This window comes from Fistularia commersonii, chromosome 12 (genome assembly GCF_037954325.1).
Source record: "Fistularia commersonii isolate RoL2024-O1a breed Wild chromosome 12, RoL_Fcom_v1.0, whole genome shotgun sequence".
In the NCBI taxonomy this organism is placed as follows: Eukaryota; Metazoa; Chordata; class Actinopteri; order Syngnathiformes; family Fistulariidae; genus Fistularia; species Fistularia commersonii.
Genome location: NC_141295.1, coordinates 18,039,795 through 18,054,259, shown reverse-complemented (window position 1 = coordinate 18,054,259; position 14,465 = coordinate 18,039,795). Strand labels below are relative to the sequence as shown.

The window sequence follows — 14,465 nt, the reverse complement described above, 5'->3', positions numbered from 1 at the left end:
TGTGATTGGCAGATCAAATGACAAAGGTCACATGAGTTACAGGAGAAGGCGAATGCATCGTGAGCGTGCTGAAAATAGAAACGTACGACGTGGGGACGGCACTGGATGGTACAATGGTGACGCCATTCCAACAGATAAATGACGGCATGAAAGCTCGGGGATCGAAAGAGAAGAGTGGTTTATTTGCGTTTCGTCGGAAACACGCCGTGATTGTGAGCCGCACAAACGTGACACAAAACACATGCGATCCTACAGACAGGCAGAGCACAAAACCAGACAAGGCCCGGGACGTTTCAGAAATCCATTTATGACAATACAGTACAATGTACGGTTGCAGGGGCCAAATGAATATATCGGGAATTAGGCGACAAAATAAAAACTGCAAACAGGCAAATAATAAAGAAAACCTAACATTCAAATCAAAATATGAACAAAGAAATATGCACGTATTTAGTCGGCTCATAACAATATAGAGCAAATTCTCAAATATTAAGAGCTTTAAATGGAGGCAGAAAAATAAGAGATTTCATTTAAAGGATTTTTTCCCTTTGAACACTTTGCTCGGACTTGAATTACTTTTCAAATCCCTGCCGGTTACTACAGGTTTTTCTTTATTGGTAGAGCAGCAGCGTTAAATACAAATGTATTTATTCCTGTAACCAAACGCACCGACTTTATTTACCGCGGCGTTTTTCCTGAACGCAATCCGTTCACGTCGGACGACCACGGATGCGTGCGGATCGGGTTGCCTCGGTTACGGATCGATGGAAGACGGGGTTCAGAGCGAACGGTCCGAGTGCGTTAAAAGAATATACGGGGAAAAAAAAATAAAATAAAGGTAAATCTGCTGCGAAAAAAATTTCAAGCTGCCTCTTTAATGAAAAGCTTATACTTGAGAATTTACTGTAAATACACGACTATGAGAATAGAAAAGAAAAATGGATGCATTCATGAAGAAAACGATCACAGGTGACACTAGTAGATGATGTGTATTTATCTACATATGACTGGGGACGTTACACCCAGTGATATGTGCACGTGCAGAGCTGAGGTGCGCTTTGTGTATTATCTCCACCTGAATAACAGAGACCATTTCCAACGCCCTGCTCCTCCCCGTAATCTTTGCCCGTCGAGGCGTCCGACGGGCGTCCGAAACAGGCGCCGACGGGCGACTGCAGCCGCGGGGACTGTGAGCGTGGAGAGGAGGCGTCCCACCGGTAGGACCCGAACCCGGTGGGGCTTCCGTCCGGGTACAGGGAGGCGGAGGAAGAGTGGCCGGCGTGCCAGCAGCCCCTCCGCCCCCGCAAAGAGGAACTCCTTTCAGGCACGTTCGGCAACAGTTCGGCCAGTATTCTCCTCAGGATGCTATCGTCGGGCGCTCTGGCGCCTCTGTGGCCCCTCTCGGCTTGGATGTGCTCGTAAATGTCTCTCAGAGCCGCATCCAGCGCCTCGTAAATGGCCTCTTTGGACTTGGGCCGGCAGTCGCGACCCGCGCCGCCGATGCCGGCTTGTCTAGACGCGGGCGGCGAGCCCTTTTTCCTACGGAAAGGCACTGGGCTGACCAGGAAGGCCAGCTTGGACAACGCTTGCTGGGACTGCGAGCTCGGGATCTGACCGCCGCGGCTCTGATGAGAAGGTCCGTCGTGGTCTTGGCGCGCTCGTTCCCTCTCGTGACGGAGCACGGTCGTGAAACGGGTGTAAGACGCCGGGCAGCGGCCTTTGCAGGTGCTGATGAGGTGGCGGTGCTGGTAGCCCTGGATCTGGCCCGGACGCCGGTGACCGGAATGGTGGTGGTGGTGGTGGTGGTGGTGGTGGTGACGGAGGTGGCGGTGGAGGCTGGACGAGCCGTACATGCTCTCGGAGGAGGTCAGGGAGCAGTGGTCGAAATCACTCTCGCTGCAAAACGAAGAGCCCTCCACCTGGATGAAGTCGCTGAGGTCCGAAGCGACGGCGTCTTGTTCGCTGTCGGAGTATTCTTGATCGGCTCGCGGGCCTCGCGGCAGCGGAGGGCCGGCGTAGGGTCTCCCGCGGCTCGGCTCCGGCCCGACCCGAGGCCGCCCCTCCGGCGGGCTGCGAGGTCGCCGCAGGTGATCCGTGGCGTGAGGCGCCGGCTGACCGTGCCCGTTGCTATCTTCTTCTAGCAAAGACTCTATGGAAAAACGTCGCTTCGGAAAACTGGGCGTGGCGCCGCCGCCGCTACTCGCCCGAGAGGATGACCCACCTGGTGTCGTGTTGCCCGAAGCCGCCTCGCTGTCGCCCAGGTTGGGCATGGATTTGGACTTCTGAATGAGGCGCTCGTACTCGGAAATGCGGTTGGGCACCATGTCCCGCGGCACCTCCACGCCCCACGAGGGCGTCCAGGGCGCGAGGCGGTGCGGGTGCAGGTGAGGCTGACGCTCCAGCTCCAGGATCCGAGCGCGCACGGACTGGATGACCTCGGAGGGGATGAGCTGGGCTCGGTCGATATGGTGCATCTTGCGATACAGCTGGAGGAAGCCGGGAGAATCGTGCGCGCGGCGGCGGCGGAGGCGAGGCAGCGAGCGGGCGGAGGGCGACCCGGTGGAATCGGAGGGGGTCCCGTCGCACACCAGAGATCCCGCGCTCTCCGAGCGGACGGCGCCGCGGCCCTTGCGGCCGGGACGCCCGTCGTTGAGCAAGTCATCGCAGCTGCGAGATTTGAGCTTGCCGGGAGGCGGCGGCGGCGGCGCCTCCTCCGCACTGCTCCACGTTTCAGCGTCCTGCCGTTTGCTCTGCCAAATGTTCTGGCAGCACACAGACTGCTGGGAGGAGGAGCTGCCCTCCTGACTCGTGTCCTCCAGGGAATGATCGAGATCGGAGGGCACGGGGGGCCGACCAGGAGGCTTAGGAGGACCCGGGGAGGTCACACTGTTTGAATACATGTCGCATGCGTCCCCACCTTTAAAGATGTCCAAAAGTAAGCAGCGTGGTAGGAGAGAAGAAGGAAGAAATCAAGTTAAGCGGTAGTGACTAGCGCTAAGCGGAAGAGAGGGGGGGGGGGGTAGAGGATTAGGAGACGGGAGGAAGGAAAGAAGACTTCTCACACGTCCACCACGACCAGTCAGGGGTTTTGCACGAGAAACCAAAGCACAACGAATCATCGGTTATCCTCGGGGCGGGAGGAGGGTTCAGAAGTAAACTGAAAATGCACGGCGGTGTCGGGAACGTCGCAGGGACAGAGGCAGGATTAGAACGAACCGTGAAGAGAGAGACTGTGAAAAGACGCGTCGAAAGGCGTTTCGCGTCCGTTTGTGTACCTTTGGCTTTGGAGGGGGAGGACGGCGAGGAACGAATAACGGGTTTCTTCAAGGTGCCGCTGGTTCTGTGGGTCTCCACCGGTTTGGGGGAGGTCGCGGCTCTGCTCGGAGGGTTTCCCTGGGAACCGGAGGGCTCGGACTTCCTTCTCTTCCTGTAGTCGCTGGCGGCACTGCAATATCGGAGAAAGTGGGCTCAGCTTCTTTCTCAAGGTTTTGCACATCACCTCAAACTGACGCATCCCATTAACACCTCTGTGGGTTCTTTACACTGCTAAATAAACAAATGTGACTGCAAATGATCCATTTGTAGTTTTTCTATAACATCATGAATAATGATCGCTTCCGTTTATTCTTATTTGGTTTTCATCCGGGAGCCGACCTTCGGTGAGGGTTTCCAGTTTGAAAAAAAAAAAAAAACCTCTCTTTCAAACACTCTCAATGTCAACAAAATGACTCGCACGGCTCATTCTTCACGTTCTATTCATAGCCTTTCACAAGACTGAGCCAAATAAGACCGGGGAGAGTGAGGCATTGGCGAAAGGGAGGAAAGGGAGGAAAGGTCGGACGGGAGGAGGGGCGAGGAGCGGATGCGAGGTGAAGGGCGGAATAACAGCCGTGCCGGGTTAATGCATTTTAACACAGTCAGTAAGGGAGAACCCCCTCCCCCTTTGAAAAAAAGCAGTGTTTTCAGTGACAAAGACATGGAGACCAACCCCAAATCCCTCCAGGTCATAAGGAGAGGCGCACAAAGAGGCTATTTTCACCGGGGGACGGGACGGCACAGATTTGGACGCCGTGTCTAACGGGTGCGAGGACCACCGCTGTGAGGAGGACGGGGGGAGGGGAAGCCATAATAAAGAAACGGGTTACCTTGTCGGTCTCTCTGGAATCCTGTCGGTGGGAGCGATGTGCAAAGACGCCTGGAACAGGGCAGAAAACAAGAGGACGAAAAGTGAGCCCTACGGGAACAAAGGGTCGAGGCCGAGCTGCAAACTCACAATGCACGGCGCGCACGTGGCTGTGGACGAGCCGCGCTCTAAACACTCCCCCCTTGCGAGGTGCGGTGGATGGGAGTTCTGCATTGCACACCTTAAGGAGGAGAAAAGTGTGCGCCGCACAGAAAAACAAATCCCTCCCTTTCTTGGGCTGCTATGGAGGATGTTGGCAAAGGTGAAATAGCAAAGCATCTCACGAGCAGCGCTCACGGGGGGGACGTTGCCCTGCAAAACACGGCACGGATCGTCCGGAGCGGATCTAGAGTAAGGGCTGCGGTTGAAAAGGAAAACCTTGCAGATCTTGGAAGCGATTAAATTAAATAATACGTCAACTGCGGAGACACATCTTCATTTTTTTTTTCATGAAGTAAGGTCAAAGGTGTTAGCGGGCGGTGATTCCTAGCCGGCAAATAGACAAAATGCAGTTCAAAATGTCATTCAATCAACTCCTAAAAATGTTGACGGTAAAAGGTATTTCGAGCTGATCGGGGATCATCTTCTATTGCTATCACAATAAATCGATACTTTTTTTTAAACATTCTTTCAGTCACATTTTTTTTTTTTTACATTTTCCTTCCCCGGATGAACAAGACAAGGATAACACTCATGAAGGTCAGGTTACCTCAATGCGCTGGCGAGCGGAGACGTCTGGATTATAATCCAGCCGTTTTTTAGGAGGCTTGAGCCCCATAGCAGCGGCAGTGAGCATGAGGAGGAGGAGGAGGAGGAGGAGGAGGAAGAGGAGGAAGGTGAAGATGAGGTGAAGGAGGAGAAGCAGTGACATCGGGTGGAGAGTCGAGAAAAAAAAAAAAAAAACAAGAAATGTGGAGAAAGTGACACCTGTTAGAGATCCTGAGTATTTCAGCTGGGACAACAAAGAACACGACGGACTGGTTTTTTCGGATGTACGAATCATACACATCAACACACTCCGGCACTCACGCTCTATCCGCTCGGTGTTATGCATATTTTAAAATGAAATATATGCTCCTGTGTCATCAATCATTAAGATTACACTTCAGTTATCTCAGACACACACACACAAAATCACACACACATGCAGTGAGAGCAAGCTGTGAGCCTCCCCAAGCACGGACTGCAGTGTTGTGTTTATTTGAGAGCACGGTTCGCCGCGCTCTCAAATAAGGAAGCGCCGGTTCACTCGTGCGGATAGACAGCTGTTCGTTCGTCGGTGGGTCACGACGTCTTGCAAGTCAACTAGATAAACAGTCGAACACTGGTACAGGTGTGAGGTTCTGTCCTGGAACGGACTAGTGCACAAGGGGGACACGGTCTAAACTCTAAGGGCTTATTCGGTGACGTGAGACATTCATAATATTGCAGGTAGAAATCCCACTGCCAAGAGTGACTTTAGACATTTGACATTTCTACCTGAACATTTCAAATAAGCCCGGCGTGTTATTTCCTGACGTCATGCGCTTGCTTGGACAGAGGCGCGTCCCGGTGACACCTTGGGGAAAAAAAAAAAAACAAAACAAAAAAACGGTGCCATTTCGTCCCGGATCTGCGGCTAGAGACAAGCCCTGCCATGAAAACACTGGCGTGCAGCTCCCACCTCTGTCCAAAAGAGGGCACTGAGACCACAGAGCTTGAAGATATGCAGATTTTTTTTTTTTTTTTCCCCCCCGTATGACCCAAATGTAAATACAAACTAGAAGACGATTAATCAATGCGCTAAAATACATAAGCAATAAATGATTATTCTGCATATCTGTCAAGTTTCTAACTAACTATTTGGCTGTCCTGTGCAATTATAAGCAAGCCGCAACGTCAGCGCGTCGTTGCTTTTTAACCTGTTTCCCCCCTCGTTTTTGGAGAGCAAGAATGAAGAGTAATGAGCCGGCGAAGGGGGAAATATACTAGTTTATGCATGAACATTGCTGTGCCTGCTAGCCACCAGACCACGACGACAAACCATGAAACCCGCATCACCCAGCAACGCAAAGAAACAACAGCCTGTCACGGTGGCGGGCGGACAAGGGGTCACAGCACCCAGCAAGAACTACATGCCCAAAAAAAAACCAAAACAAAACAACAAACTAGTCCCACCCAGTCTATTGGTGAAAACATACTGATAAAACCATGAGTGGGGTGGAGAGAGTGGGTGTCTGCCTATGGCAGGGATGGTCGAGGAGTTGCTAGGCCCTGACTTACCGGCTGCCCAAACTCCAGCTCGGAAAAGAACTTATACCAGGGCTCGTTCTCTAAATCTATGTCATCATAGGTCTGGGAAAGCATGACAGTCACAGAGAGAGGTGGAGAAAAAGAAAGAGAGAGAGGGGAGGAGGTGTGGAAAGAAGTCACACAAAGAGAGACATGGACCTTATGGTTAGGCATGGGCACAGGAAAAGGTGCATCCCGGCGCCGGATGAACCGCTGTGAGGATTCGGACGCGTAAATGGGGATAAAAACAGCGAGATGTTCTGCTCTGAAAGGCTTTTTAAGAACTCGAGGGATTCCCAAACTATTTTGTACACCCATCAAGGGGATTAAACTTGTAGACGGTTCATATTTTCATGCGCGGCAAAGAAGACGACATGCAGGCGATTTAAAAACACAGCGTCCATCACAGATTTATGCCCTGATTCACGGCACAGGTTGAGTGCTAATGGGGATCAGGACGCAACCGGGCGTTAGATATTGAACAGCCGACCTCGTGAAACACAGGTTTGAGCGTGAAAAGTGCAGGCAAAAAGAGGCAAAAAGGCCTTTGGCAAGAGCCGATTACTCGAAGGGAAAATGAAGAAGAGGGAGAACTTGTAAAGACAGAAAAAGGACAAATAACTGCTGAAAATGTGACATAAATAACGGTAACAGCTTTCTTGCAGGTGAAAAAACAAAATTAAATAATGAATCACGGGGAACTATACTAATGTTTTTTTTTTCTTTTGCTTTTACTCCACCTGCTTTAAATGTAGAAAAAAGTATAAATAAATGAACACATAGCAGCGCTGTGTCCAACTTTAACTCATTTATTGCTTACATTTATTATCATCACACAGCTGTTAGGCCTCGCTTTCCTTCTTTATTGCCCGCTTGTGTGAAAGACAAACACACAATGCCTTGATTTTAAACTGATTTTCAAACATTTCTTGTTGCTTCTGCTAATTTGAAAAATATTTTTTTTGTAAATGAACCAACGTTTAAATCATTTTCATCCGACGACGCGGGATTCAAGCGAGATTTCGCTCATCCTCTCGTGTGTTTTCGATGAGCGGAAAGCTATTAAAATCTAAAAAGTAACCTGAGATGGCCGCGTTTATTAAGATGAAATGCAAGTCATTTGTTTAAAGCCCCGCTAATTCTTCCGTTTATTTCCACCGGAGGACTTTGTTGTGTTTGGAAGCGGCCGGAGGAATTCGCCGTGATCCTTCCCGACTGCAGAGATGATGCAGTGCTACTCTGGCCTTTCCGAGCCCGGTCCTGTGCTTTCACACCAAATGAAACACAGCCAGGGGATGTTTTGAAGGAGCTGTGGTGTTCCATCGCTCACGCTCACCGGATTAGAAACCCATGAGTCACTTGGAATAAAAAAATAAAAATAAAAGAAGTGCGTGGCCTTGAGCGCACGCTGCTATTTTACAAACACTTTGGTGTAAACGCACACATAAAATCAAAACCGCAAACAGCGATGCATCGGAGAAAAGAAGAAGGGAAGAAGTCCGGTTGCTATGGTTTACTGAATTCCAAATTCACAGCGAACCGCAGGAGGGATGAAGTCGGGGATGTAATTTGTCTTGGAGGTTCAAAACATCATGCGAAACGAAGACACGAGGGTTTTTCTGCAGAACGTTAGCGGGTTGAGCTCGGCTCTCTGCGGCCTCTTCTTCTCCGTCTGTCTGCTCCAGGCTGACTCATGCATTGTTCAGGTTCTCTCCGGTCATTACCTTTAACAGTAAAATATCTCCGCTTCTCTAACCTCGCGTCAAGAGCACGTCATACCGCAAGTTCCATCCCTTTCTCGCTGTGCTTTCTGCACCTCCTGCACGGAAACTGTCCCTCCACACGGTACTGGAGTGTGTGTGTGTGTGTGTGTGTGTGAGAAGACACTGTTATCGAGTGCAGTGGGCTTCCTGAACAGCAGGAATGATCAGGAAAACAAGTATTACTTAATGAACTCTGTTTTTAAGCTTTGAATTTTAACTGAAAAAAAAAAAAAAAAAAATCGTCTCCTAGGTGCCAAAAAGGATCGCGTGATCATCGGATTATCGTGTGAACGACGCTCGACGTAGATACTCACCGGTCTTTCGTGTTCCAAAATGGAGGACTTCCCCGGCTCATACTCAAAAATACTCTTGGGCTCCGCACGGTACTTTCTGGTGTCGACTTTCCTGTCAGGCGGCCCCCATTCATTCCTGCGGCCGAGATGATAAAGACAGGAAAAAAAAAAATATCCATCGAAAGCTGGCATTAGAAAACATACGGGGTGTTTTGTGCTTTTTCCCTTTACATGTCTGGGGCGTCCTTCTCGCGGTCACTGTCTCTGGCCCTGAGCTGGAGGAGGGAGGGCACGGGCGGCGGCGGAAGGACCGGAGACGGCGAGGGCTCCCGAGGCGCCGGGTGACCCCCGTTGTCCGAGGGGCTCTTGGCCAGGGGCCTGTAGGTGTGCGTCCTCGGGGCCGGGTGAGCCAAGGTGACATGGGGTGACGTGCTGTAGTCCTCTGTTGGGGACAGAACAGGGGCCATGTAACAAACTGGGAACTGACAAAAAGTTACGCTACTTGGGGTTTGTGGTTCAATATCATATACAAAGGTGGGCAAACTTTTTGACTCCGGGGGGCTGCATTGACTTTACAGCATACATATAAAAAAAAAAAACAAAAAAAAAAACAAAAACACATTTGTTAACAGTACGTATCAGATTCGTCTGACATTTTTCTGAACGTTTTCTGACATTTGCTTTGAAAATAAAACCTGCTTGGTTTTGAAGGCTCTGACGTTTGCTTGCATTTCATACACAAACTGTTTTTATTTTCCCCCTTTTAGCTTCACTTCCAGCTCATTCATGTGCGTCAGTATGTCCACAGTAAAAGCTAAATCACAGGGAAATTCTCTGAGCTTCTGCATTCGTTGATCCAATTATTCAATCATTCACGTCGAGTATGAATTCTGTACCAATCTTTGGCCGTACTTTGCCCATCCCTGCCATATACCGTCATTTACGGGCGATAAGCCGCTACTTTTTCCACATGCTGCGGCTGAAACAACGATGCAGCTAATTTATGGATTATTTTGGGCTAACGAGCTTCGCGTCGCCAAAACATTTAGCCCCGTCACTTCGGATTGATGAAATGACGGGGAAATTCTAAGGGCGATCAATTCCCAAGAAAACGATTTTAACGGTTTTAGCGTGCAGGAGATAACCTAGATAGCGATCGGCTGGAGTAGGACAAAACCGGGATAAAAAAATGGATGGATGGATGGACTTTTCCTTGTCATTTATTATTCATCTTTTTTATCAACCGTGTTACAGGCACAGTGCGGAAAATGGGATTTCCAGTACGTATTTGTGGATGTTACAGCGAGGTATTTACCGTAATTTCCGGACTATTGAGCGCACCTCAATATAAGCCGCACCGGCTAGCCCATCGCTATCCTGCGCACGAAAACAGTCAAAGTCGTCCTCTTCGGTGTCGGAGTTGAACGGACTCATAATTTCCGGGCAATTTCATCGGTCCGATGTGACGAGGATAAACGTTTTAGCGGCGTAAAGCTCGTTAGCGTCTCCCACCCAAAAAAAGTCCATATATTAGCCGCATCGTTGTTTACGTGAAAAAAGATGCGGCTTACGGTCCGGAAATTACGGTAATTAAAAGTTAAAAAAACTTGTTTCTGTGTAAATATCTGTTTTGCTGGTGCGGCCTTTATATGTACACATATACGATTTTTTTAGCTGGAGCGGCTTATATTCAGGTGCGCTCAATGCGGAAATAACGGTACTCTGAATGAAACAAACCATTTCATGCATGAAATGATTCATAAGATATATTTTCCTGTTATTCCTTTGTTTGGAGCAACAAGGAAATCATACACTTTAATTATAAATATTCCCATTTAATGCCAACCAAGTCATTGTTTTTTTTTTCCCGTCCATCTTAGCAGTAAAAATGAACGTCTAAAATGTCTTTGTCTTCTGCCAGAGAGGATCACAAACATAACCTCTGTCGCATTCAGAAACACCTCACCATTGTTTATCACGGCGAACGTTGCGTTGTATGTGTCAGAGTAGTCATCGTCTGGGGAGGAAATAAGAAAATAGGTTCATTTACATGCGTACATCCATTTATAAAGACGTATAAAATTAAATTGGAGCTCTTTTGGAGCAACGCAAGTTCAAGCAATGTTTTCATGTCCAAAAAAAAAAACAAGAAAAAGGCAGCTTCCAAAGCCACGGCCGGTAATTGGAATGTTTCACAGCCGTACCGAGTGTAAAACCATCCATGCAAAATAATACTCTTCTCTTCTGTCCAACAACAAGATCGGCATGTACCAGACTATTGTTTCTAACTATTCAAGCCCCACGGCCTGAGTGTGTGCATCACAAACACAGGAATACTTTATACTCTTGATTTGGGTTGATTCTCCTAAAATAACCTGTAGAATCCCCTGAGATACGGTAGCAGAAAGTCGATTTTCCACATCTATTGTGAAATATATCTGCATCTGCTGGATGAGGTTGGAAACATGGAGACCGCCACTGTATCATGCTACCAGAATGTTGAGGTTTAGCGTAAGATTTCTCAACGACTGAAGGATTTACATAAAATGAGGCTGATTTTTAATGCAAATATTAGATATCTAATGATTCAGTATCAGTAAATAACAGTCAACAGTTTAGTTACTGAATAAGACATCTGTGTGTTTATAGTTCCGTCTGTATATTGCTATCTGTTAATCATACTAATCACTCCATATTTGTACATAATCTGCATAATTATCCACCTCTACTTGCACAAGCTATAAAAAAAAAAAAAAAAAAGAAACTGGATTTATGCATTTATTCTTTAATACTGCATTTATCTGTAAATACTGCACATTCTGTACATATGCACTTCTGCTTTTTGCACTTCTGATTAGATACTAACTGCATTTGGTAACTCTGTATCCTCACATGTGGAATGACAATAAAGTTGAATCTAATCTAACACCTGCACGACACAACTGGCCGGCTGGAAAAGGTTGTAAAGGCCCAAGAGCTTGAGCTTTTTTCTTGCACACATTATTACCACCGCTACTTTCGAGCCCATCAATATGTCTGTTTTCTTGTTCAACAATAAAAGTAGGTCAACGGCACACAACAGAAACCATTTATCCGCTATTGCTCGGTGAATCCAATACGCTAAATGCATCTTCAGAGAGCCATAGGAACATTGTGAGGTCCATTAGAGCCCAACAGACACGGCAATAAAGGAAAAGTGTGTGTGTGTGTATATACTTAAGTGTGTGCTGCAATAGAAAAAACATTCTGCAGTTTAGAACAAACAAGCCTTGTAATGAAAGTGTGATTCCCTCCAGCCCGCAAAATTAGAGCATATTTCCCAGGACGGCTCTGTTTCGATCGGACGTTTCTTTTAATTTCCCCTCCTTTCCAGACTCTAATGAGCCCTGGCTCTCAACTTCTTTGGGTCTTTCGGTTTAACAAGAGCTGGCAGGCGCAGACGCCAATCATGGGGACACTTTAGTCTTCGTGATGTTATTCAGTTAAGACATACCTGCTTTATGGACCTTGTGGATCTGTTTGAACATAGTTTTGTACCAATCCTTGGGCCTGTCCACGGTCTGTGGAGGAAGGAGAAATGACAAGGGTTGATGTTATCTAACGAGTGCAAGTTTCTTTATGCTCTCCCCGCATCCCAAAACAAAAGGCACTTTTAAAAAAGAGATTAACTGACTTAAAAGGGGAGGAAAAAAAAAAATACAAAAATGTATTCAGGACTTTCACGGCAAATGGATGATTCAGAAAATGCACGATGCTAATTTTTTTTTTTAAATTGATTTAAAATACATTTTGTCAGTACAGCCGTGGTGGGCACGTAAACGGGCTGGTCTCGACATCGGCCACGTCGCTGCAAAAACTACTGGTTTCCTGTAAAAAGCGGCAGAATCTCTGGTATGTGTGTCTTTGTGTATTCAGCACAGATCTAACAGCCACTTCAAACAGTGCTATCAAATGGCAAATAGAGACTTAATACCTTCTTTATTCAGTGGCACTAAACACTGTCTGACTCCGGTCAGCGAACGGGTACTTTGGCTACGCTGAAAGAGATGGTGTGTGACTGTGCAAGTCGCACCGGCGTGGCCAACGGACGGGCCAATTACCACTTTACTCTCCACGGATACCAAACAGAGCGGCCGCAAAAATGTCTGTCTGCTCACAACAAGACGCATCTGTTCTTCTCTGGCACCATTTCTTTACTCTTAGTATTTTTCTCTCTTTCCCTGCGACTCGGATTGAGTCGCTCGCTCGTTCGAGTCATTTCATATTTTCACATTCTACAGATGACTATGTTGAGCGTTAATGAATGGAAGAAAAAAAAAAAAAAAAAAAGGTAAAATCAAGACAGTTTGACAAGTCGCGATGGGAGTCTCCGCGGAATCCTGCACTCGTTATTACGAGAGATTTTGGATCTTCGCCCGAATCCGATTGGATCTCACCCAAAACACCCTTAACCTCCCTTTAAACTTCCCCATCGTTTAATTGGGCTGGGTCAGAAATGGAGAGGAAAAAAAAAAGTCTTTGCGGTCTTTGTCGTGTCGTAAATGTTGTACGGAGGCCACTGGCAGCGAGCCATTTCGGCTAATCAAAACTTTGATATTTAGATTAGAACCTTAACTGATGAAGGGGGAGGGGGGGGGGCTCTCGTGCGGACGCACACACACACACACTCACACACACACACACCATCCCTTTGTCTGCAACAAGCACCCACAACCCAACCAGGGTCACTCAAGAAAGTCGTTGAAAGAAAATAAGGGATATGCATATTGCTACTATAGGGGGAAGTTTAGAGTCATTTAGAGTTACATTTATACACTGCTCAAAAAATAAAGGGAACACTTAAAAAACACATCCTAGATCTAAATGAATGAAATATTCTTATGAAATACTTTGCTCTTTACACAGTTGAATGTGCTGACAACAAAATCACACAAAAACGATCCATGGAAATCAATTGTATCAACCCATGGAGGTCTGGATTAGGAATCCCACTCAAAATTAAAGTGTAAAAACAAACTGCAGGCTGATCCAACTTTGATGTAATGTCCTTAAAACAAGTCAAAAAGAATCTGTGTTGCTTCCTGAGTGGACACTATGATTTCACGGAAGTGTGATTGATTTGGAGTTACATTGTGTTGTTCAAGTGTTCCCTTTATTTTTTTGAGCGGTATATTTAAATATCTCTATAAATGTAAGGTTAAAACAAGAACGGGGTCCCGGTCCAAAAGTTAGGGCTCGGGTGGAATTCTGAGACTCGGACCAACGCTAGCAAAGAAGTTAAAAGATTTACAAAGACAGACTGAATGCATTTTTGAGAAAAATCCCCCCGATTAAAAAACCGTAGAGTTGATTTGCCTCCGTTTGACCTCACCGTGCGGATGGCGATGGGGATTCCACTCTCGTCCACGGGTCCGATGCCTTCATAATGGGGCGCTTTAATAACGGACACCTTTTTCTCTTCCTCTGAAAAACGCGCGATGGGCACGGCGCTGACGATGACGCTGCTGTGACCCGACAACACCGACTCTCTTGCAAGAGACTCGCCGCCCTCTGGGTACGAGACGGACGTCGGAGACGTTTACGTTATTAGGTTCTCCATCGGTGGAACGGAGCATGACGTAAAAGTGGGTCTCACCTGAACTCCTGCTCTGCCTCTGGAGCCTGGTGTGGAGCGAGGCCGGGGGAGGGGGGTAAGACGGGGGAGAAAGGGGCCGCTGTGGATGGCCGGCGCTTCCATTCATGGCGTGAGAGAGGACCTGGCCCTGGGCAGATCCACAAGCCGCAAACAAAAGACGGTCAGACGCTAGACGGCACAGCGCTACGGCAAAAATGCTGTAATTTTACATTTGCGCCGGACTAGGTTTTTTAACGAGCGAAACGGCAAAAAGGTTAATTTTACAATTCCAACGTTGCTACGTAAGAAATATCCTAAGGCGGAGGAAGCGTTGGAATGGA

At 47.6% G+C, this 14,465-nt stretch overlaps 1 protein-coding gene across 19 annotated transcripts in view; it reads right to left on the bottom strand.

Annotated features, from left to right (window-relative positions):
• sorbs2a (sorbin and SH3 domain containing 2a) overlaps positions 1-14,465 on the bottom strand; it is a 67,747-nt gene that overhangs the window by 8,939 nt on the left and 44,343 nt on the right. For 12 of the 19 annotated variants that reach the window (XM_086157472.1, XM_086157477.1, XM_086157481.1 and 9 more), the window contains 10 exons: positions 14,146-14,272; positions 13,882-14,060; positions 12,004-12,070; positions 10,477-10,527; positions 8,742-8,952; positions 8,532-8,646; positions 6,446-6,517; positions 4,893-4,949; positions 4,146-4,195; positions 3,276-3,445 (listed from right to left, as the gene is read on the bottom strand). In XM_086157472.1, the coding sequence (XP_086013598.1) occupies positions 3,276-3,445; positions 4,146-4,195; positions 4,893-4,949; positions 6,446-6,517; positions 8,532-8,646; positions 8,742-8,952; positions 10,477-10,527; positions 12,004-12,070; positions 13,882-14,060; positions 14,146-14,272 (1,099 nt within the window). Of the gene's footprint in view, positions 1-9; positions 2,918-3,275; positions 3,446-4,145; positions 4,196-4,892; positions 4,950-6,445; positions 6,518-8,531; positions 8,647-8,741; positions 8,953-10,476; positions 10,528-12,003; positions 12,071-13,881; positions 14,061-14,145; positions 14,273-14,465 lie in introns of those variants that run through there. The other 7 variants (XM_086157483.1, XM_086157484.1, XM_086157489.1 and 4 more) reach the window with 4 other exon arrangements.